The following is a 24,032-nucleotide window of genomic DNA, read 5'->3' as shown; positions in this document are numbered from 1 at the left end:
CCCCAAAATACCAAAGGAAATAAAAATACCCTCCTCTCCACCTACCAAACCTACTTAAGCAAATGCCCATACCCGGGCAGGCCAGGAGACTCAAACTGTAAAAGAACTGCCAGGTCTCGAGTGCAGCAAGGAAGTGCCCATGTGGCCCCGGAAGAAGAAATCACATAAGCCTGCGCAGGCAGACAATTGGAAGAGTGTCCGCCATGCAGGCGGCAAGACGGAATAGGAGTGAGAGTGAGAGTGAGAGATTATATATGAATGTGTGTGAGAGAGGGTTTATATGACTGTGTCTGCAGATGAGACAGAGGAAAGTTAGTTTGCATACTGCCCACACGCCCTTCTTCCATCTCCCAAAGCAATCTCAGGGGAACATTTCATATTGTGTCACCAGGTATATAAAATGCCCCCAAGACCTTCCCCACCCCTTACTCCGTCATGGGTTCATGGAGAGTTCCTTGGACAGAAGCAAGAGCCTGTACCTCAAGTCCCATCATTCCAGGGTGTTGTACAGCAATAAACTTCACCAAGCTATTCAGGAGCTGCTTCGTAAATGCTGTTCAGCTATTTCAGATGCATGAGGTAAGTAAATGTGAGCTATGCTTGCCACTCTAGAGAGGGTTTTTTTTTTTATAAAGATGACTGAATTCTGAATGTATATGAAAGATGTGTGGATGGACGATAGACACTGCTGCTCACAACAGTGCCTATCAAACTTATGCTAATTTGCCCCCTTTTTACATCTATTCCTATAGTTGTTTATTTAAAAGCTAAATTGTATTCTGTTACCCAAACATGTAGTTCATGGCAACTCATACTATTTCACATTCAACAACAAAAAGAGACAGACAATATACGTGCATGTATTTTTCTGAGCATCTTCTATCATGTAACTATAAATAACTTGCATTTTACATTGCTACCTTCTTCTTACATCTTGAGTATGACCTGGTTTTTCTTCTCAGTTCCCCTGCTCCTGGCTCTGCCCGAATCCTGTTCTAGCGAAGGCGATTCTGAACCTGATAAGACACATCCACTGTTCCCTCCCAAAGAAACAAGAAAACAAGTTCTGCCTATCATGACCACTTAAGATTACTAAGCTTTTAAAACAAATCATTAAAATATCTTCCCCTCCCCCCCCACCCCGAGAATCAATTAGTTGGAGGGAACCCAGAAGCACTATTAGGGGACATTATGGAAAGTCTTTAATATGCATTTTCTCTTTAACCTTGAAGGCTGTGCTGACGGACCAGAATTTCTGAGTTCAAGCTCAACACAAATATTACAACCAAACAGGAGCTGTGCTCATGGAAGCAGCCATAAGACCAAAGCAACAGAACTACTTATAGTCCTTTCCTCCCTCTGCTTATCTTATTCTGTGGTATCCTCTCTCTAAAAAAGACAACATTTCTTGCATCTCTTCCCCTAGTGAAAGTTCACTTTTTTTTCCTTTTAGTTACATCCTCTCTATTTAAAACCTGGCCCCCCTATTACCTTCTAGTTTTGTTCATTAGCTTCTGTGGTTTGGCTCCTGCTATTGCTGATCCATGAACAGGGTTCACCATGGACTAAAGTTGTACCAAGGGTGTCCTCTTCATCTTATGGGTCTACACCATCGCTACCATCATCAGCCCTGAAGTTAATAGTGGGCATCTAGTGCTAAAGCCAAGGGTTGAATAGCCTAGTAGTTAGAGCAGCGGCCTACAAACCAGGGTTCAAATCCCACTGCCACTCATTTTATTTATTTATTTATTTTATTTATTTAACGGTTTTATATACCGACATTCATCAAAGATATCACATCGGTTCACAGCGTAACAAGAAACTAGTGCCAGTGACGGCGCTTTACATCGAACAGGTTTAACATAATACAATTAAAAAATATTGGAACATAATAACTAGAGCAAGAGGAAAGGAAGGGGAAATAAAACATTAAACTAAAATTAGAATAACATGATTACAAGATAGTAAAAGCAGAGAAAAAAGGGGGGAAGAAGTGACAGAAGAATAAAATTAGATTAGTAAATTATTGTAAGCGAAGATTGCAGGTATATACAAAATGTACAATTATAGGGAATAATATAAAATAACAATAGTTCAGGGAAGGGGAGAGGTGAGGTGAGAAGGGGAGGGGGAGAGGTAGGGAATGGAGGGGGGAAGGGTAACACAGGAGGGAGGGAGAAGAGGAATGGTGTAAGCTTAGGTAGAAGCCGGTTCAAGCGGGGGCTCACCCGCTTATAGTGAAAAACCAAGTCAAGGGGGACAGAGAAGGGAGGGTGTAGATGAGAGCACGGGGACTTTAAGTATATGCTTTGGTGAAGAGCCAGGTCTTGAGCTTGCGCTTGAAGGTTTTTGAGCATTCTTCTTGGCGAAGTTCAACTGGCATTGTGTTCCAGAGAATAGGCCCGGCGATAGATAATGCACGGGCTCTCGTGGAGGTTAATTTGTAAAGTTTGGGTGAGGTGGTGGGCATGGTGGCGAGATGAATGTGTCTAGTGGGTTTATTGGCTTGGTGAAATCGGAGGGTGTCATTGAACCAATTCATTTCAGGATTGAACAAGGCCTTATGAACGAGTGAGAGAGCCTTATATTGTATACGGGAGGCTATGGGAAGCCAATGTAGATCTTTTAGGACCGGTGTGATGTGGTCGTGTCTGTGAGTGTTGGTCAAAATCCGGGCTGTTGTATTTTGTAGTATTTGAAGGGGGTGGATGGCATTGTTGGGGAGTCCGAGGAGAAGGGAATTACAATAGTCGATTTTGGCAAAGATAATGGTTTGTAGAACCGTACGGAAGTCAGGGGGATGAAGTAGAGGTTTAAGTTTTTTAAGGGTGTGAAGTTTAAAAAATCCATCTTTTATTATACTACTGATGAATTTCTTCAGTGTGAGGTGGCCATCGAGAATGATACCCAGATCTCGGACTTGTTGAGCAAATGGGATGTGTGAAAGAAGAGAGGGGTTCAGTTGGTTTTGGGGTGAGATAAGCATAATTTCAGTTTTAGTGGTATTGAGGGCTAAGTGGATGGAAGATAGGAGATTGTTTATGGATTGAAGGGTATCTTTCCAGATATCCATGGTTTTTGAAAGAGAGTCGGTAATGGGGATGAGCAACTGTACGTCGTCAGCGTATATATAGTGAGGAAGGTTGAGGCTAGAAAGGAGGTAACAGAGGGGTAAGATGTAGATATTGAAAAGGGTTGAGGAGAGGGATGAACCTTGTGGGACACCTTGCTTGAGGGGTATGGCCTTGGAGATATGATTTCCTAACTGAATTTTGAAATCTCTGTTACTAAGGTAGGAGTTGAACCAATTGAGAGCAACACCTGTGATGCCAATTTCAGTTAATCGCTGTAGGAGAATGGAATGGCTGATGGTATCAAATGCAGAGGAGATATCAAGAAAGGCAAGGATATAAGATTGTCCTTTCTCAAAGCCTTTGAGTATATGATCTGACAGAGAGAGTAAAAGAGTCTCGGTGCTATGAGATTTTCGAAAACCGTACTGAGAAGGTGCAAGGATGTGGTTGTCATCGAGATAGTCGGTAAGTTGTTTGTTAACGGTTTTTTCAAGGAGTTTGGATATGAAAGGGAGATTGGAAATGGGGCGGTAATTGGCTAGATCAGAGGGGTCTAGTTTAGGCTTTTTTAGAATAGGTTTGACGATTGCTTGTTTAAGGGGGACAGGTACCTTTCCTGAGTTAATGGACAGGTTGATGATGTTAGTTAAGGGTTTAGCAATGAGGTTAGGTATTGCGAGGAGATGTTTGGTGGGTATTGTGTCAGTTGGATGGGTGGAGGGTTTGGCTTTTTTAATGAGAATTTCTATTTCTAGTGTAGAAGTGCATGATAGAGAAGATAGAATATTAGTGTTATTTTATTTATTTATATTATTATATATTATTATATATTATTTATATTATTATATTATATTATTATATTATATTATATTATTATATTATTATATTATATTATTATTATATATTATTTATTTATATTAGTGTGACCTTGGGCAAATCACTTCACCTTCCATTGCCTCAGACTTAGATTGTAAGCTCTATGAGGATAGGGAAATGACTACAGTACCTGAACGTAATCCGCTTTGAAGTGTCAAAAAGCAGAATATAAATAAATAAATGTCCTGGGCAATGTGTGGCCAGTATAAGTTTTTCATCTTCCTTCCTTTCATACTTCAGTAGTAGCAGTCGCCTTGCTAAAATTTGGTCTGGATATCATATAAGGTCACCTCGTGAAGGTATTCAGCAAGACATGGTGAGAGAAATTTACCCTATTTGATTCTCTCCCCTCAGACCTCTTGCTATATGGATACTTTAGCACATTGAGGTGTCGCTGACTCCTCCTGGGAGGAGTCTTCAGTTGATCAAGTTGTATTTGTACTTTGCATATATCAGGCTGACTGACTGATATACACACACACACAAACACTTGGACACCTTTACACTAGCAGTGGGCATAAAGCAGAAGGGGCTAGGCAGAAAAAAAAGTCAGAGCAGCCTAGTGGTTAGAGCAGTGGACTGTGAACCAGGGAAGCCAGGGTTCAAATCCTGCTGCCACTCCTTGTGACCTTCGGTAAATTACTTCATCCTCCATTGCCTCAGGTACAAACTTAGATTGTGAGCCCTCTGGAGACAGGGAAATACCTACAGTACCTGAATGTAATCTGCTTAGAAGTGCCTGAAAATGTGGAATATAAATCTAACAAACAAACATCTAATAATTATTCTCTCAGGCATGGAATAAAATGGAAACAGTTTAGTTTCCTCTAAATGTTGCTGGTGAAATAGTTTAAGACTAAAGTTTGCTTGTAATTCCCTTGAGCAAAGGACAAAGTTTCCATTGCTCGTCAGATTTCTCACAACCCCCTGCCCCTCACAACTGCAATATTTGGACACAGGTCTTTACCTACCCTGCTATGGTTACTGGCACCTTGCTTTCTGTCCTTTCTGCTGCTATTAGACAAATCAGAAAATTCAGAACAGCCAAAGCCCCATCCTGAGGAATCTAGTGGGCAGCAGTAAAACCCGGGCTATTATGTCCAGTACCATTGCTGTATTATTTTACCCCAACTACATCACATGTTTTCTGGTCTTGAATCATGGATTGAGGTCTCAAGTGTCCCTCCCACTTATAGTTGCTTTTTTTTTTTTTTTTTACATGCAGTTTTATAGAATCAGCCACGGTTCAATTCCTTTTAGTATTTATATGCATCTCCCAGCAAAACTCAATACACTGAGCTAGTTTTAAAAGAAAAGAGCAGCAGGTCTCAGGGGTCAGTGACAATCTTTAGTTGCACAGCAGGCCAGGTCAGATCTTCCAAGGACTCCAGCAGCTGCTCCCAGGCTGGAATTTAGCCATAATGAACTCACATATGATGCATTCTTCATACGCACAGACCCCTGGAGTACAAAACATCCAAACATGAATGCATCAAAATCAAGTTTAAATTAGCATGTCTGCATACTGTATTGGGACTATGCAACTGGAGTCTGAGGGACATTCATTTGCTTTGTAATTTAACCCAAACAGAGAATCTGCAGGGAAATTGGAGTTTAGCAACAGACAGAGCAGGTTAGTCTGATTTCATGTCTAACAGTAGGAATTTTCCCTAACAGCTGTGATATACTAGGGTTCAGCACATTCTGTCCATGTAGAGACAACCCAAGCAAAATCTATTGAGAGCTGGGTCCCCAAAGCTGATTCAACCCTTCAAGTCCAGCATGCAGGTTCACTGGCCTTCAGCCTCCCCCAGCAGTGACAGCCTCTACCAGCTTCACTAAAAAACACTCAAATTCCCCTGCCAGCTAGCAAGTATCCTACATAGAATGACACTGGTACTAGCAAACTGCTTTTGACAATTTAGTAAGCAATATTAAAAAAAAAAACAAAAAACAAACCAACCAACAAGATAAACCTTGAAACAAAAGTAATTGCTTTCCATAACAGAAATAAGGGATTAAAAGCTTTAAAAGTTCCTCCTATTTAGGCACTGAAGTAAGTCTGGCGTGTAGTTGTACTGATCAGGCATCACACAGATACATGGAAAGGATGAAAACAACACAGACAACTGAAAAAGCAGATCTTCATTAGAGCTCCAAATGTCCAGTGGTATGGAGATAGCAGTTACAGGGATTCTGCTCTACCTTGGTTTTCTCCTTACCTCTCCCATCTTTTTGCATCCTCTAGTGCTTCTTCCTTCACAGTTATTCTGCTGTCTGACAATCCTGGGCCCTCTTCCAATGCTACACCACTTCTTCCTCAGTGCTCTGATCTCCTCCTACAGCTCTCAGTACCATTTATGCTGACTCCCCCCAGATCTAACTCTTTACCATGAATCTGGACCCAAATCATAACCAGCTTTTCTTACATCACCGGGATATCTCACCACCACCTTACATCTAATATGGCTAAGATAGAACTTATTACCCTCCTCATATCTGCTTCTCCACTTCCCTCTGCATGTCGATAGCGCACGCATCCTCACAGTTCTCAGCCTGTAACCTTGGGGTCATCTTTGATGTCTCTCCCCCTCTCTCAGTGCACATACAAAGCACTGCTAAAAGTGTGCAATTTCTTCCTTTATAACACTGCGAATATCCACTCATACATTCTCTTACCTCCCCCGCTTCTGCAATTTGCTCTTTGTAGGCCTCCTATTAAAACCATCTCTTTTCTTCAATCGATTCAAGATCCGGCTGCATGACTTACCTTTTTTCAACTATGACCATGTAACCCCCTCTTTTCGAGTTGCTACTTTGGCTCCTCATCCATTTCCACATACAGTCCAAGTTTTTCTTACTTGCCTACAAATGCATTTACTCTGCAGCAGATCATTATTTACTTGAATTGTCTGCATGCAAATGCCAGAAGTCTAAACAACAATGCTGGAGAGTTGGACTGTATGGTACTAAAAGAAAGATGTAGACAATACAGGCGCTTCAAAAACCTGGTGGGAGGACAATAATCAATGGGATACTGATACCAGTGGACAAAATATATCAAAATGATAGGCCAAGTCAAACTAGTAGAGCGGTGGCACTATATGTTAAGGATGGAAGAGAGTCCAACAGGTTACAAATCCTGCAGGACACTAAATGCACTGTGGAATCTCTATAAACATATGCGAAGGGGAAAGAGTAATGCGGTGGAGGGTATCCTACCGTCTGCCTGAAGAGACAGCCAGCTAACAACTTAGGAAATAATAATGGGAAATCTCAATTACCCCAAATACTGACTGGGTAAATATCTAAAATCGGGGACATCCTAGGAGGCTAAAGCTTCTAGATTCCATAAATGATTGGTCTGGAAGCGAGGAGAGAGGGGGGGGATTACTCTAGATCTAATCCTTACTGCAATTCAGGATCTCATGAGAGGTAACAGCAGTGGGGGGGGGGGGGGGGGGGGCACTTGTCAATTGTAATCATAACCTAATCAAAATTTAGCAAATCACTGAAAGGGGGACATTAAGGAAAACTACTCAAGTAGCTTTAATTTAAAAAAAGGGCGACTGAGAAAATTAGAAAAACACACACTAGAAAGAGTTGATGCATAGGTTAAGTTTGTATGCGACAAGGACACAGTTTAATCAGCACCTTGAAAACTAAACTAAAATGTATTCCATGCATTAAAAAAGAAGATAGGAAGACTACCAAACAACTGCCAGGATACTTAAAAGGTGAGGTGTTAAGAGGCTATAAAAGGCAAAGGGACATCCTTCAAAAATTGGCAGATGGATACAGATGAAGAAAATAGGGGAAAAAAAAGCATAAAAACACTGACAAGTTAGATATAAAGTGTTAATAAAGCAAGCCAAAAGAAGCTTACTGGAGAGGCAAAAACTCAAAGTAACTTTTTCCAAATATATTTGAAGCAAGAAGCCTGTGAGGGAGTCAACTGGATATCTAGATAAGGGGTGAAGGGGCACTCAGGAGAAACTGTATCCAGTCTCATTGGATTGAACTGAGAAGATGTAATAGAACAAACTGAGAAGCTAATCAATCACATGGACTGAATGGTTTACACCCCTGAAAGAACTCAAAAATGAAAATGCAGACTTCTTACCGGTAATAAGTAACTTCTCATTCAAATCAGCTATGGTGACTGAAGGATGGCCAATGTAACACCCGTTTTTAAAAAGGGTTCCAGGGGTGATCCAAAAAACTATAGGCTGGTGAGTCTCATGTCAGTGCTGGGCAATATGTAGAAGCTAATCTGAACAAATTTACTGGCCATCTGAACACACACACAAAATGATGGGGCAGAGCCAGCATGGATTTAGCAAAGGGAAATCTCATCTTATACATTTGTTAGCTTTTTATTTGAAGGGCTTTAACAAATATGGACGAGTCATTTGATATATCTGGATTTTCAGAAGACATCTGACAAGTCCCTCATGAGAAATTCATCAGGAAATTTAAAAAAAGTCATGGGGATAGGAGGCAAAGTCCTATTGTGGATTGGTAACTGGCTAAAGGAGAGGAAAGAGTAGGACTGAATACCTGGACAGGTATCTCCCTATACTAGAGGGCTTGCAATCTAACTGGGTGATGCATCATGCCGTGTTAGTGCTCTAATGTGCGTTATATAGCTACATTTTATATCTCCCTGTCCAGATTCTCTCCTCTATTACAATGACCTTCTTTGCATGCAATTTGCTTGCATGAATAATGCAAATGCATGCAAAGAAGGTAATTACTAGTCAATCTAATGTAAATATTTCATTGTAGCCAATGGAGAAGGTGGTCAGCCGCACTAAAACACCACCTATCTGAAATGCATTGGATGTGAGACGAGAGGTCAGGGACCCTAGCACAGATCCCAAGACTCCAGCCTCACGTTTAAAGCAGCAGGAAAAAAAAAATTTGCATACAAACGGGAATGTAGAGCAGGGGTCAGTGCTGACCCGTCTCAACCCGGGGCTGACAGTCAAGGTGGCCTCCAACTCCCCCAAAACTTTAAAAAAAAAAAAAAAAGGAACTGCATGGCGATGGCCCTGTCCCCTCCCCACAAAGCTAAAAACAGAAACATGTAGCCCCAGCTCCCTGCTGCCATACACTCCATCCCCAAGTTCCTCTCCAAAGAGCAAACCCCATTTAAAGGGGAGCTTGCAGAGATGAGCTTTGGAGATGGAATCTGCCAGACAATTTAATAGCCAGATGGGCTTTCTTGCCATCACCCCTGCAGCTCCTTCTCTAACGGATATCCGAAGCATCAGCTAAGACACCTAGCAGATATCCAGACTAAAAATCGGCTAAGAGCATCACTCCTAACACCAAGCCAGCTACTTCCACATTCTCTGGGAGCTGTTGAATCTAGTGCACTAATTGCCCATGCAACATACCCTCAACACAGATAGGTCCAATGGCCATGGCATTAATGGTGAAGGCTTGTTTTAAGATAGGAAAATTGAGGTGCTCTTGAGTGTTTCTAATGACCATCCCTCATTCCACCAGGATAGTCATTTTACAAGTTATCACTGATAACAGAGCATCTAACCTGGGAATTCGTAAGAGAACATTCTTGTCTCATAATGGCCTGTTTAGGGTCCTCTCATTCTTGAGGCTCCCTATGGAGTGTTTCACTCTGGTAAAACCATACCTTTAAGAGCCTTGTAGGGAGGAAAGGCCTGGGGGCAGGGGGAAGCTAATGGAGCCCCAGGAAGATGTGATCTCTCTCAGAACTCCTCTCCCTCTTAGAACCTGATATCTTAAGGGAGGCCAAAAACTGTGATGAAAGCCAAAAACTCCTCCTTAGATAACCTCACTGTGGAGGAATCTTCCTCCCCAGAAGAGTATCCTCCTTCCTTTTGAGAATTACCCAGGCTGCTATGGTCGGAGTCATTTCCTGATCAGGAACTTTTCCTCGACTCTGGAGTAGCTAAACTCGGCCTGCTATTCGGGCAGGTGGGGGTAATAGCAAAATCTATAGGTCTCAAATGGTTCACAAGTTTAAGAGTCACTGATGACCAAGCTTCTCATTTACACAGGTTGAACCGACTACGCCAACAGTAATTAGAAGAAAGGTTACTCCAGCACTCTGAGGAGCTCCCTGCCTTCAAGCTAAGAGACCTCAGTGACTTTCAGGTAGAGTTTTACATGTATATTCACTCAACACCCTCATTCAAATATCTACCACTAAAACTTGGCAGCAGGGTCTCTGCAGTCCTTACACCTGCCTTTCTCCCTTCCCTTTACAGTCTGTAGTAGCACAGGCTGCTGTTCATGCATACACTGGGAATTGAGGATACTGTAACAAGCCCAGAGAGAGCATCCAATGACTGTATAGAGCATACGCTGGTTGGAATACTTACAAATATCTTGTTCGCATGAAATTGAAATGGACCATCAATGTGTTTTTCATGCTTACCCAAATGGAATAACTGTGCACAAGATGTCACAAAAGGTGCTCAGAAAAGGAAATATTTTTTTAGCTTTTTTTCTACTACTCAATATTATTACAAAGTTATCTTCCCTCTAATCGATATAGTATGTCCATCCTACAGAGACAACAAAATGTTTGTTTCCTCATGTAGCACAGTAATAGTAAATGACAGCAGAAAAAAGGCCACCTGCCCATTTAGTCTGCTCAGTTATTCTTGCCAGATTTTCCTTATCTAGCACTGTCTTTTTGTCTCTCCTTTATAGTTCACTGTCAGGGGTAGAAGAGAGTGAGTTCCCTTCAGTACTCACTTTCCCATGTCTAACCCCAAAGTTTTGTAACAATCAAAACAGCCAGAAATACTAGCGTGGCCATTGCTCTAACATCTGGCCTTCTAGGTCCCCCGTACAGCCTAACAGATAGACCTGGCTACAGGAGCGCCTGAGTTTCCAATACTAGTTATTACAGAACTTGCAGCTTGCTAGACAGACCCAACTGATAGAATCAAAACTATCACCACAGTCTGATCTAATAGCTACCATTACTAATGAGCCTCCCAGGCACCCTGCATTGCCTGCTAGACAGATCCAGACATGAAAGTGCCTGCAATCCTGCTAATATTTCATATTAATTAATTACTTTGCTATATATTTTAGCAGCCCCAACACTCACTGCTTGAATCAGGAGAGTTTGGCACTATGAACACTTAAATAGATACTGCCAGGTCACACTTTGTTCTCTGCTTTTAGCAATTAAGGATTCTCTGTGCTCACTCATGTCCTCAAACTCTGTTACCAGTAGACACCATCTACCCTTGGGAGGGTGTTCTAAGCCTCTTTCCATGAAAACTTATTACCATATATTGTTCCTCTCTCAGAGTCTATTCCCATGGAGACTTATCACCCCTTGTTTTAGAACATCCTTTCCCTTGAAACAGGTTTGCTTCTTATGCATTAAAACTTTCAGGTATTTGAAATGTCTCTATCATAACTTTCCTATCTCGCCTCTCCTACAGGATAAACATATTTAGATTTCCAAGTCTTACTTCATAAGGCTTCCAATGTAGACCCTGAACCATTTTGGTAGCCCTTCTCTAGAGCACCTTAATTCTATTTATATCTTTCTGGAGCTAAGGCCTCCAGAACTGGACACAGTAGGCCAGATGAGGTCTCAAAAAAAAAAAAAAAAAAAAAAAAAAAGAAATTAGTAACTATAGTTATACAATTTCTTACACTCACTAGCATCACTCCATCTCCAGTCACCACCTTGTTGCATTGTTTTTCTACCTTGAAATCATCCGATATAATCACACTGACCTCTTTTTGCGGCTTGGGTGAGCAGCATCTCACAACTTATCGCATATTTTTCCCCTTGAATTTCTATAAGCAAAGTACATAAGTTATGGTTTTGTGGATGATACTAAAACCTGCAATAGAGTGGACACGCCTGAAGGAGAAGGAATGAAGAATGGGCAACTGCTTGGCAGCAGTTTCAATGCAAAAACTACAAAGATTTTCCTCCTAATCCTTACACCAAGAAAGTGAACAGAACCAGCTCCAAGACTGATCCTTGAGGCACCATATTTTAATGCACTTTTTTTTTTCCTACCATCTTATTAAATTGGCCACAGGGAAAGCAGTAGTGGGAAAAGGGTTGGAAGTTCAGGTAAAAGCCATGGGAGGTGTAGAACTGAGTGCAGGAATCTAAATGGCTCATCAACCCACAGCAAAATGGATGGATCAATTTGGTCTTTTTTCTGCTGTCATTTACATTAGGTGATTTGTTTTACTCGACTGTATTAGTGCATGCCCCAAATGCAAGGGGAAAAAAATAAAAAGCCACAAATCTGCAAAGCACGAAACCATTCCAGCAGCCTGGGTGCACACCATTTCCTCATGACAATATCACTGCAGCACCTCTATCTCAATGCCCTGCTGAAGTTCACAAAAATTAGTGTCACGAACACCGTACTCATTTCAAAATATAGAAAATCCAAAACCACATGTACGATCTGCAAACTCAATTGACAAACACAAAAACTACATGGTTTAGGAACACACCCTTGCATAAAACTCAGCCCTTACACACTGCAGACTCCGTTCTGCTTACCAAGCCTCAATGTGTATCTAAGTTCCTCTTTTAATGATCTAAATTAGGAAATAGCTCACAGGACCAGTACAAAATGTGACTACAAACTACAGCTCTTCACAGCACAAACACTACAAAATGACAGCGCATCACAACAATCAGAACAGACGCACTGGTTGTCAGAACTCTACCCTGCGACTTTCACTTCATAGATCAGTCAACTGGCAAAAATCTTCTTAGGACTCAGTCCATCCTATTGCATACTGAGGTTTAAGGAAGCATCCAGGTTCTAATCCTCCATCCATCAGCACCAGGGAGCACTGCAAAAGGCCTGGGGAGGGAGAGGGGGGGGAACACAGCTGCTGCTGCTGCTGTGATAGCCCCTACCAGCCAACAATCTGTGCCAAGGGTGTGCCTCAAAAGTACCCCTCCAAGCTTAGGAAACATCTGGGCAGTAAAAAAAGAGACCGCTGAGGGAAAATGTGGAGAAAAAGAACAAAACTGCCTCTCAAACTCTGTTCCTGATCACTATTCCAAGCTTCCAGTTCATTAACCCATACACCTCAACAAGAACTGTTTTATTGTTGGAGACAATTAGTTCAGGTAAGAGCACAGCCAGAGTTTCAAACATAAAAAGGATAACAAATCTAGCTGAATTAGCACCAACACATTAATCTGGCTCACATCCAGCTCCCAAATGTAGCCGGTGCAGCTAAAGTAAAGGAGAACCTTCCCAAAGATAAAAACTTTCTTCCAGAAAGGATTTCATTTTCAGTAGGGTGCCTCTGCATTTGGGTGGCATGGGAGGAGAAGCAGAAAGGGGAGAAGAGCTTCTACATTATGTGCACCAGAGAAAGAAGCCAGGGGCGAAGGATGAAATTATAAGAAGTCATAAATGAGTAGATATTCTGCCACAATCCCCACTACATGTTCAGCTCTAATATACTAAGGAGGTAATTTTCAAAGGATTCACGTGCGTAAATGTAACACACTATCGCAGCAATTTTCAAAAGCCCACTTAACTCGAGTAAATGCTTTTTAAAATCAGGCCCTAAGTTTTTAAAGACTGTTCAGCTGGTGAAGAGCTCTAGTGCATGTCCTGATCCAGGAATCTGTGTAGGCTACGACGGCTTCTGTCTGTCCAACAGGAAAGATATTGCAGTACTTGGACTCTCAAACATACACCAGTCCGCCCTGAAGAGGTCTCGAGAACTCAGGTCCAATAAAAGGTTAACACAACCCACAGAGATTCTAGACCGCCCAATTATAATTAAAAATATGTTCTGATGACTCAGAGTAATCTCATGCAGCCAAAAGGTACAGCTCTTCTGCTGCCTTTTGCTTAAGCCCCTGCCCATGGTACAGATCAAGACTCTGCCCTTCCGCTGCCTCCCTCTTATCTTCTTGCTTGCAGTACACATCCAGACTTACTTTAGAACTGCAACTTGCTATTCTAATTCATTTGTGTGTGGAAAAATACCTTACATTTTTCAAAAAAAATGTTTGTAAACTAGTATAGTAATGAGATATATAATTAATATTTTAGAAGGCACCAGTTTAAAATAAAAGGAGAAATCGATCAGATAAAAGCGTCTTAGGGCCATCTGGTCATCCATTGAGACATGCACAAAATATGACAAGTCCAAGGCAACTGCAGGAAAATGTGCAACTTACCCGCTCCACCGGCTCCTCACTGGGGAGACTGGAGGCACTGGCTATCTCCAGAACAGCTGTGCTGCTGGGAGCATCTGTGGTGGATGAGGACCTGGGCCGTCCCGAATGCAGAAGGCTGATCATATCGTGTCCAGACTTTCTACTGAACTGTGGGCTTCCTTTCGGGGGGTCCGCCTTCCCCTTCCTGCTATGCAGGCTGGTGCCCCTCTTCATCTTGGGAGGTGCTCGGATCTGAAGCAGCACACGGTTCAAGGCAGTGGGCTGGCTGGAAAGCTGGGGGAGCCCATCCAGCTCCGCACCTGCACTTTGGCTCTGCAGATCTGGTTCGGGCTCCGGCTCAGTCTGCACTTGCTGGACATCGTGTGGGGACACAGACGATCTCCTGCGCTGTTGTTGGAAAAGTTGCTTCAAGCCCTGGCCAATCACATTAATGTTCTCCAGAGCATTATGGGTAATTTTTGATAGCTTTTGTTCAGACTCTGGGAGCCTTTTGGCCTCTTGGTCATTATTTTTACCTTCAGCATCCAGGTCATCATAGGGTTGCTCAATGCCGGAAGGCTCCATCAGCAGGCACCCAGCACACGTCTTGGAAATTTCATAAATACCAATGTGCTTTGTTCAATTCGGTTTCCTTTATGAATTGCTTACAGACCCATACTCAGATCATTAGTTAAGGAGCTGCCCAATGGCTTAACCCATGCAGCTGTGACTCAGATCTCTCATCTTCCTCTGTAAAACAAAAATAAAAGGCAGGCATGAGTCCATGTACAGACTAGTGGCCTGAAATTAGAAATACAACATGCAGGTCAAAACTAAACATCAATCAAAAGAGAAGTGAAACCTGTCTTCCAATCAGAACACGAGGATTAGTATACAGAATGTAGTTATGAAAGCTTTACCCTGAAAATGAAGATGAACGGAACATTTCATATGCCGACAGGCTACGCGGCTACCATAAAACTTCCCAATTTTAATCCCAAAATGCTATACTGTTCTGCTGTGTTGCATGCATTTAATTCCAAAACTCCAATTTGTTTTAGGAGTTAGAACAGCTGTGGTCCCTCTACTAGAACCAGGAGGCTTGGGCAGTATGGATTTCCTACTGCACACCAGAGTGTGAGGAATTACACCTGCAATTAAAAAAAATAAAAGGATTTTACCCTCCACATCCTCCAAGCCTTATGAAATAACCACATGACCCCAAGGGTAACTGGGGCTTTCAGGTCACTGAGCTAGCGAGCACCACAGACAGGAAGATGAAAGAGGAAGTGAAAATGCTGCCTACGACTGCATTTGACAGACCAGGACTCCACGCAGGGGTGGGGGGTTCAGCAGAATGCCAGCAATCTCTTTACTGGAAGTCTCACCCTGGACAAGTAACTTGTTAATGGGGTGGGGCACTGGCCCTCTCAAACAAGCTACCCATGAGATCTGGACAGAGCACCTTCAGTTCAGAAAAAAAAAAAAAAAGAGTGAAGTTGTGTTTCATGATCAGGCTTTTGGCCCCAAATTCAAATGAAAGGAGGGAATTCAAATTAGGTCACAATAAACACTGATGGACATAAATAGTGAGAAAATAAAGGGTTCATGGATAAAGCAAAAAGTTACATTGGAAGGGGGAATAAATGACTATTTTAAATTGCATGATTCATTGTAAGGCTGTGCATATTTTTTAATTGTAAGACTATAAGAACATAAGAAATTGCCTTACTGGGTCAGACCAAGCGTCCATCAAGCCCAGCATCCTGTTTCCAACAGTGGCTAATCCAGGTTACAAGTACCTGGCAATTACCCAAAACATTAAATAGATCCCAAGCTACTAATGCAGGCTATTCTCTAAGGGGCAGATTTTCAAAGGCTACGCGTGTAACCTGAGAAAATATGCTCCTGCACACGCCAAGCCTATTTTGCATAGGCTCGGCGGCACGCGCAAGCCCCGGGACACGCATATGTCCCAGGGCTTCAAAAAAGGGGCGGGAAGGGGGCGTGTCCCGAGCCCTCCTGTGTTCCAGCCGTGCCAGAGATTTGCCAACTGGCAGGCGTAAGACATACAATAAAGGTAAGGAGGGAGTTTAGGTAGGGCTGGGGGGTGGATAGAGGAAGGAAGGGGAAGGTGGGGGAGGGGCGGAAAAAATGTTCCCTTCAAGGCCACTCCAAAATCGGAGCGGCCTTGGAGACAACGGGGAAAGCCATCGGGGCTCCCCTCTGGCTCAGCGCGCGCAAGGTGCACATGTGTGCACCCCCTTGCCCGTGCCGAGCCTGGATTTTATAACATGCGCGCGGTAGTGCGCACTTGTTATAAAATAGAGCGTAGATTTGTTCGCGCCGGGTTGCACAACAAATCTATGCCCGCGCATATGTTTTAAAATCTGCCCCTAAGTCAACATGATTAATAACAGTTTATGGACTCCTCCAGTAACTTATCCAAACCATCTACATTAACTACCTTAACCATATCCCTCTGGCAATAAATTCCAGAACTTGTGTGTGGAGAAAATTATTTTTCACTCAAATTTGTTTTAAATGTGCTACTTGCTAAGTTATGGAGTGCCCCTAGTCCTTTTACCTGAAAGTAAAACAGATTCACATTTACCCATTCAAATTCTTTCATGATTTTATTTTTAATAGACCTCTAACATATTCCCCCCTTAGCTGTCACTTCTTCAAATGGAACAGCCCTAACCTTTTTTAGCCTTTTCTCTTAGGGGAGCCATCCCCACACCCTTTAACATTTTGGTTGCCCTTCTCTGTACCTTCTCCAATGTAACTATATCTTTTCTGAGATGTAGTGACTAGAATTGCACACAGGATTCAAGGTGCAGTCTCGCCATGGAGCGATACAGAGGCATGACAACTGTTTTATTCATTATTCCCTTCCTAATAATTCCTAACATTGTTTGCTTATTTGGCCACTGCAGCACGCTGAGCCACTGATTTCACTGTACTAACCACTATGATGCCTAGATCTTTTTCCTGGGTGGTAACTCCTAAAATGGAACCTAACCGTATAAATACAGCATAGGTTATTTTCCCCTATATACATCACCTTGCACTTGTCTACATTAAGTTTCATCTGCCATTTGGACACCCAATTTTCCAGCCTCACAAGGCCCTCATGTAGTTTATCACAATCCACTTGAGATTTAGCTACTCTGCATAATTTTGTGTCATCACAAATTTGATCACCTTATTCGTCGTATCCCTTTCCAGAACACTTATAAATATATTAAAAAGCAGCAGGCCAAGTACAGATCCCTGAGGCATTCCATCATTTACCTTTTTCCACTGAGAATACTGATTTAATCCTACTGACTGTTTCCTGTCTTTTAGCCAGTTTGCAATCCACAGAAGGACATCGCCTCCTATCCCATGGCTTTTAAAAATTTTCTTAGAAGCCTTTCATGAGGGACTTTGCCAAACACCTTCTGAAAATCCATATACATTACATCTACCGGTTCACCTTCACCCACATGTTTATTAACCCCTTCAAAAAAAAAAAAAAAGTAGCAGATTTGTGAGGCAAGACTTTCCTTAGGTAAATCCAAGCTAGCTGTGTCCCAACCATGTCTGTCTATATGTTCTGCGATTTTGTTCTTTAGAATAGTTTCCATTTTTCCCGGCACTGAAGTCAGGCTCACTGGTCTATAGTTTCCAGGATTACCTCAGGAGCCTTTTTTAAATATCAGGGTTCTGTTCAATTTGTTTTTAACAAACAAATACAGCAAGGGCAATGGAGTGTTTTATTACACACCCCACAGCCAACGAGTAAAGGTAAATGATATAACAATGTATCATAATCAATTCCCATACCCCTCACACCCCATTCCCTCCCATCTCCTATAACAATTGATGTCATGAAAGACACAGATGACAGAATAATGTCCAGTCACTCAAGTAGCACTATTGATCATTAAGCTTCTAGTACTTGGAGAAAGCGATTGGAGATAATGATTCCATGTCATCAGAAAAGTGTTTCGGCTCTCAGAAGATACCATGGATGCTCTATTTTCCATTTGTAGAAGAATCTTTGGGTTCCTTCCAAGTCAGTAGAATAACTTTTTTGCCCAACAAGCAAGCTTTACAAAAAAATAATGCATCTCCTTTAGTTTTAAAAGTTATTGGAGGAAGGTAGTCAAAAGAGAACAGCCTCTGATAGCATCAAAATCTTGTATCTTAGAAGTCTGTATATATATGCTATTTATCCTGACCCAAAAACTGAGAAATCGAGCATGTCCAGAAGGCATGGGTTAAAGTACCTGTCGCCATTTTACAACGCACACACAGTTCTGTATCTGTTATGTTAGACCCTTTAGTATAGCTTGGACTTGAGAAATAAGCACGCTGCAAAGGCTTGTGATGAAGTTCACGTAGAGAAATATTATCAGACAGCTCTTTAAGGTGGCAAAAGCTGGATGCTATCATTGGTTCCTTAATCTGGAATCCTTCTTCTTGCGACCACTGATTGATGGACGCAAGACTCACCATAGGAGTAGATGTCAGCAACACTTTTTGCAATCTGGATAAGGAGCTCTAATTCTGGACAAAAAAAGGTCTTCTAAGGCTTCTAAAAATGTAAACTGCAAATCCTGCCTCGATAAGGAGGCAATATAATATTTCAACTAAGAAAAACAATGAATCCAACAGTCCATAAGTTTCCTTTAGGGATGGGAAAGAGCAGCATAAAATCCTCAGATAACATTGTAGCTGAGTAAGCCTGCATTTTCCCCATTTCCCAAAATCTTTAGAATACCTACCAGGAACAAAATCTAAATTACCCTGAATAGTTAACTGTGAGCACTGAGAAGGGTGCTTATAAAATTTTGACAGACATATCCAAGCCCATCTAATAAGTGAAATCAGAATACAATTGGCCATCCCTTTGAGCAATGTTGCTGGAGGAGCATGTAACACATACTTAAGTCTAGAGGTCTACTCGTGATTTATCCACTTCTATATTTATATATAGTCAGATTTTCTGTAGATCCAGTCATGTAAAATAATACAGAAGGATGGCAAAATTATATTCTACCAAATCAGGTAATGCTAATCTACCTTGCCCCCAATCATGTTTTAGACACACTAAAGGAATATGGGGCTTTTATCCTGCCAGATAAAGTTTATAATTAAAGAATCTAGCCTTTGCAGATCTTTCTTCAATAATATTAACGGTAAATACTGGAGGATATAGACCCATCATGGAAAAATTGTTTTTCAAAGATTTATTCTTCCCCACTAATAAAAGAGGTAATCCCTTCCAAGTATGAAATCTCACTTTAGTATAAGCTAGGAGCCGATCAAAATTGAGATTATAAAGGTCAACTGGATTAGTTGTCATAATTAACCCCAAATACCTAAAAACCCCATCTGCCCATTTCAATGGAAAATCCCCCCCCCCAATATCGTTCCGGCAAAGAAAAAAAGGAAAAGCTAAAGCTTCAGACTTATCCGTATTCAACGTAAGTCCCGAAAACAGCCCAAATTCAGAGAAGAGATCCAATAAACTCACTAAAGGTGGCACTGGATTTGTGAGAAATTGTGGAAAGAATTTTAGACAGTTAGCCAGATCTCCAGAAGACACTGTACTGCAAATAGACAGCTATGGATCAGAACCGGCTCTAATCGCTGATGAGTATGAATCAATATATTGCATGTGATAGGAGTGCAAAGATTGTACAAAGGCATGACACTGTCACTATTTGTTCCCTGCATTCCTGAGACATTCTGGCAACAATGTGCTGATAAAGAGCTGGGATAGCCCCAAGGAACATTCAGTGTCCCTGGAAACATCAAAGGCTATGATATTTGGTATTTCTTATCACCTGGGAAGATCAAATGCTAAAGACTAGTACCCATACCAATGAGCTGATAATAAGTTAAACAATTGCCTTCCCAATCCCTTACCCTCCCCGCCCCCTCCCACACATCCTTTTCCCCCTCCATAATACCCCCATAATCTCCCATCTATCAAGAGTAAAGATCAAACAATGCTAAGGCCCTCTTTCCTCCACCCCACCCCCGCGCTCTTTTAGCCAGTCCAAGCCATCTAAATAACTTTTCCATAGAGCAAAAACATTCGGTAGCTGACTCAATTTGAGTTACCTTGCCAGTGCCAGTAGAAAGTGTCCTGTTTAATTAGGGATCCCCTGTATTATCTGAAATAGGCTATTGGAAAGTTAGCTGAAATAATGGCAATGCTATTTCCAAAACAGGCTCTTGGAACAAATACAGTTAGGACTCATTGTCCAGAGTGCAGAGCACATCAAGTTACTGACTCATTTTATGTAGGCTCATGTTCTGCCTCTAGTGCGGCAAGAAATCTTTTTGCTTCCAACACAGAATTGAACCATTTTATATCACCCTTACAGGCTATTCTAAGTATAGCTGGGTATAACAAAGCCATTCGAATCACCAGTTGAAACAGCTTGGAGCAAAAAGAAGAAAACTCTTTCCGTTGCGCAGACAATTTGGAGGAGTAATCCTGAAATACCAGGATCTTCTTCCCTTCATAAGATAATTGCTTCCCTATTAGAAGTAATTGTTGGATTTCCACCTTTTGGGCAAAATTAAATATGTGAGCTATCACCACTCTCAGACGATCAGTGTTCTCCCGTTTAGAGCCCAAACAATGTGCTCGTTCAATGCACAGGTTTCAATATTTGCTAACAAGGCTCAGATCACGAGGCAATCAGGATTCCAAAAAACTGGACAATGTTCATTCTTCCACCATTCCCGGGATGCCTACCAACCTTAGGTTATTGCGGTGAGACCGATTTTCCAAGTCTTCTAGCCGCTCCTCCTGTTTTGTCAAAGCCTGCTTGAATAGTGGCGATATCCGTTTTTGTGCCGTGCAGGTCATCCTATGCAACAAAAATCCACTGCTCTGCTTCAGCCATGCACCACTCAAATCCTAATGACGCCAAGACATCAAGTTTATCTGCAATTTTTTTTAAACTCTGGTTCTAACTCGGCAAACACCACCGATTTTAGTTCACCAACCGCCATCATCTGAGCTCTGTCCTGATCAGTTTCCACATTCCTTCAGCCATCTTGGGGATACCAGCTTTCCTCTCTTTTTATCCTTTTTTGCAAGCCTTGAAGACATCCCCCGAGACAGGTAACCCTCCAAGGGAATGAAGGAAGTATTCCAACACGGACAATTATGTTTCGAGTTGAAAAAAAGTGAGATAGCTGCGGACGGTAGGATGAGAGACCAGAGAGAGCAGTATCCTATATCCTGCTGCTCTCAGAGCATCACATGATCTCAAATATCAGTGTTGTAATGGCTACCCTGCAGTCTTCAGGAACAATTAATTATTTTAATGATAGGTTACAAATTACTACTAATAGGTCTGAAATTTCATTTTTTAGCTTTTTTCAGAACACCAGAGAGGTATACATCCAGTCCAGGTGATTTGCCATATTTTAGTTGGTCAATCTGACCTACATCTCCCAGGGTCACCATGATTTGGTTCAGTTCATCCAAGAGCATCCTCAAAAACAGTCTCTGGAATGGGTCTCTCCTAAACAACCTCTTTAGTAAACACCGAAGCAAAGAAGTCATTTAGTTTTTCCACGATGGCCTTATCTTCTCTAAGTGCCCCTTTAACCCCTCAATCATCTAACAGTCAAAACAGACTCCATCGCAGGCTTCCTATTTCAGATGTAATAAAAACTTTTTAAAATATAAGTCTTTTGCCTCTACAGCCAACTTCTTTTCATATTCTTAGCCTTATCAATGTTTTACATGTAACTTGCCAATGCTTACGCTTTTTCCTATTTTCTTCAAATGGATCCTTCTTCCAATTGTTGCAGGAAATTCTTTAGGATAAAATAGCCTCTTTCATCTCACCTTTTAACCATGCCAGCAATTGTGACCTGCCTTGAGAGCTAATGAAAAGGTAGAAAATCACTATAATAAATATTACATTTGGCATCAGACATATCCATGGATCAGATTTCCTTATAAAATTATCTGTTCCCCACTGCAGTCTTAAGCACCTTTCCAATCACTTTTATCCTACCTACTATCTAAATTATGCAAATTGCCTCATTTTACCTCCTTGTTTCTCTGTTATATTGAAAGGGCCAGGGGAGTCGGGTATCGCTGGGCCCATGATAATATGGGCGCCAGCCGGGCTCCTCCGGTCGGATGCTCGAGGGAGGGGTGGGGGGGGGGGAAGTCTGTAGACGCGTCCTGGCGCTCCGCCCCCCCCCCCGGTGATGATGAAGTGGGGCTGACCCAGCCGACCCTAAGGCTGTGGTTGGTCGGCCTCTCCGCGTCATTGGGCTTTTGAATGGGGTTTAAAAAGGAATGGAGCCGTTGTGCCCGCCCCTTTTTGATGTGAGCTGCCGGCCTGATCCCCTCCCTCCCCCTTTTTCTGTGTGCTATGGGGCTTGTTTGTTGCAGCTTATGGGGTTATGCAGAGTGACCAGAACCAGGACTCATTTGGAGTGGGGTTTAGAACTAGGAACCCGCTAGGTGGTGGGCTTTCTTGACTCTGGCTTCAGCTGCGTGTGACTGGGTTCAGTCTCATGCTGGAGACCCCTTGCTGGGGGCTGTGGTGGGGGTCCCGGTTAGCGGCGGATGCTGCAGGTTTGGTGGCCTGCAGAGGTGTCATTGTGCTGGGGCGTGGCAGATGATCCCGGGGTGGGAATTTAGAGTGATAAATTGGCTCTGGTGGTTTATTGTAACAATAAAGCTGTGGTCTTGTTTGAATTCCAAAATTCGGTTTTTGAGTGTTCTTTATATAATAAGGATGTAAGGAGCCGATGGGAGGGGACCATCAGTGCTGGCTGCCCATATTATGTGTCGTTCTAAATTAAAAAAAAAAAAAATAGTTAGATTGTCAGCTTCTCTTAATGCCAATTTCCTGCCAGAAGTTGCCAGTCAATAGTTTTTACAAAAACAAAAAAACCCCACACAATCACGGCAGATAAAAATTGTCACTATACACAGAAAGTCACCTAAGGAATTGGTTCCAGGCTCCAACCAGATGCTATTGGAAGAGACCAGGAACTGCAGATCTATTGTTACATTGCTTTGAACCTTTTCTATGTAAAAAAGAAACTTGTTTTTGAGAAGAGATTTAAAATCAGAAGCTCTGCAAGCCCTGGCACACCAAAGGAGTGCTGCACTCTACCCCTGGAGAGGAGAGTGACGCATCATCATCTCTCAAGTGAATCTTCTTGGATTCAGACTGGAAGCAGAGCCATGGGCTGGGATTTGGACTGTATGAAGCAGAGCTGTACTCACTCACTCACACACAATTAGAATGCATGTTTTTCCAGGACCACAGCCATTCATACACACATTCCCCTAACCAAGAAAACCACACATGCAGCATGCATATGTTTAGAAACATATAATCGTGTACACACAGCTGTTACACACATTCTTAGACACTACAGGATAGTGTCAATTAAAACAGTTTGCAACTGAACAGTGTTTCCAACAAAATCCTGTCTTGACTGTAGCCGCAACTTTTTTTTGCTGAATTTTAACAAAAAAAAAAATTTACTCTGCTACCCCCTCAGTAGTTCCAGCTAAGCTCAGAAATAAACACAAACACAGACATCCCGTGACTTCACCTCTGTTCATTCCTCTGCACACTACAGCTGCTCATATGATCATTTCACTGTTCCATGCCCTTGCTGATCTGCAAGCAGCAAGGTACAGGACAATCCAAGGCTGTGTGAATCCATCTTGGCTTTGTCTCCACAATGTGTCTTCTATAGTGTGTCAGACAGGCAGTATAAGGTCCTTCCACAATATTGGCATTTTCATATGCCCTTGTCTTCTACCATGTCACCCCACTGGAAAGGCTTCAATATACTATAAACTCCAAAATCTCTTATTACATTTATATATATGTGAAGAAGTT

The 24,032-nt window shown here is 42.1% G+C and overlaps 1 protein-coding gene across 9 annotated transcripts in view; it reads right to left on the bottom strand.

The window, feature by feature from the left end:
• Positions 1-24,032, bottom strand: part of TMCC1 (transmembrane and coiled-coil domain family 1) — a 252,711-nt gene that overhangs the window by 192,399 nt on the left and 36,280 nt on the right. For 8 of the 9 annotated variants that reach the window (XM_029601400.1, XM_029601399.1, XM_029601406.1 and 5 more), the window contains one exon: positions 14,152-14,880. In XM_029601400.1, the coding sequence (XP_029457260.1) occupies positions 14,152-14,715 (564 nt within the window). In that variant the 5' untranslated portion in view covers positions 14,716-14,880. Of the gene's footprint in view, positions 1-14,151; positions 14,881-24,032 lie in introns of those variants that run through there. The other variant, XM_029601412.1, reaches the window with a different exon arrangement.

The sequence above is a fragment of the Rhinatrema bivittatum genome, chromosome 4 (assembly GCF_901001135.1).
Source record: "Rhinatrema bivittatum chromosome 4, aRhiBiv1.1, whole genome shotgun sequence".
NCBI classification, from domain to species: domain Eukaryota; kingdom Metazoa; phylum Chordata; class Amphibia; order Gymnophiona; family Rhinatrematidae; genus Rhinatrema; species Rhinatrema bivittatum.
This window is presented reverse-complemented; position numbering and strand designations above follow the sequence as displayed.